This window comes from Cystoisospora suis (assembly GCF_002600585.1).
Source record: "Cystoisospora suis strain Wien I chromosome Unknown contig_1510, whole genome shotgun sequence".
Taxonomy (NCBI): Eukaryota; Apicomplexa; class Conoidasida; order Eucoccidiorida; family Sarcocystidae; genus Cystoisospora; species Cystoisospora suis.
In genome coordinates, this window is record NW_027154310.1 from 19897 (window position 1) to 20241 (window position 345).

The following is a 345-nucleotide window of genomic DNA, read 5'->3' on the forward strand; positions in this document are numbered from 1 at the left end:
GTATTCATTAGAGTTAGATTTATACATACCATAGGAAGATCGAGATTGACCGCGAGATCTACCGCCACCGCATCGATACCCCGACTTATCTGCATGCATGCAGAGATGCAGAGAAACAAGAAAATGTCTTTTCAGGATGTGACCCTAGGAGACGTGGGAAAAGAAGAAGGAGAAAACCCCCATGGTAGTTACACTCAAGTCTAGTCATAGAGCTGCTGGAGACTTCATAATGAGAGGCCACAAACTGACTCGCAGGAAACAGCCATCTGCATGTACAGGCACATCTAAAGACACAAAACGCCTCCTTCACTCTCCCTATCACACACACGATATCTATCTATCTAT

The 345-nt window shown here is 44.9% G+C and overlaps 1 protein-coding gene across 1 annotated transcript in view; it reads right to left on the reverse strand.

Annotated features, from left to right (window-relative positions):
* The window catches only part of CSUI_003400 (uncharacterized protein), a 4998-nt gene extending 4909 nt beyond the window's left edge, over positions 1–89 (reverse strand). Inside the window, exon 1 of the mRNA XM_068063598.1 lies at positions 30–89. Within this exon, the coding sequence (XP_067924427.1) occupies positions 30–32 (3 nt within the window). The 5' untranslated portion in view covers positions 33–89. The remainder of the gene's footprint in view (positions 1–29) is intronic.
* Between the last annotated feature and the right edge of the window lie 256 nt (positions 90–345).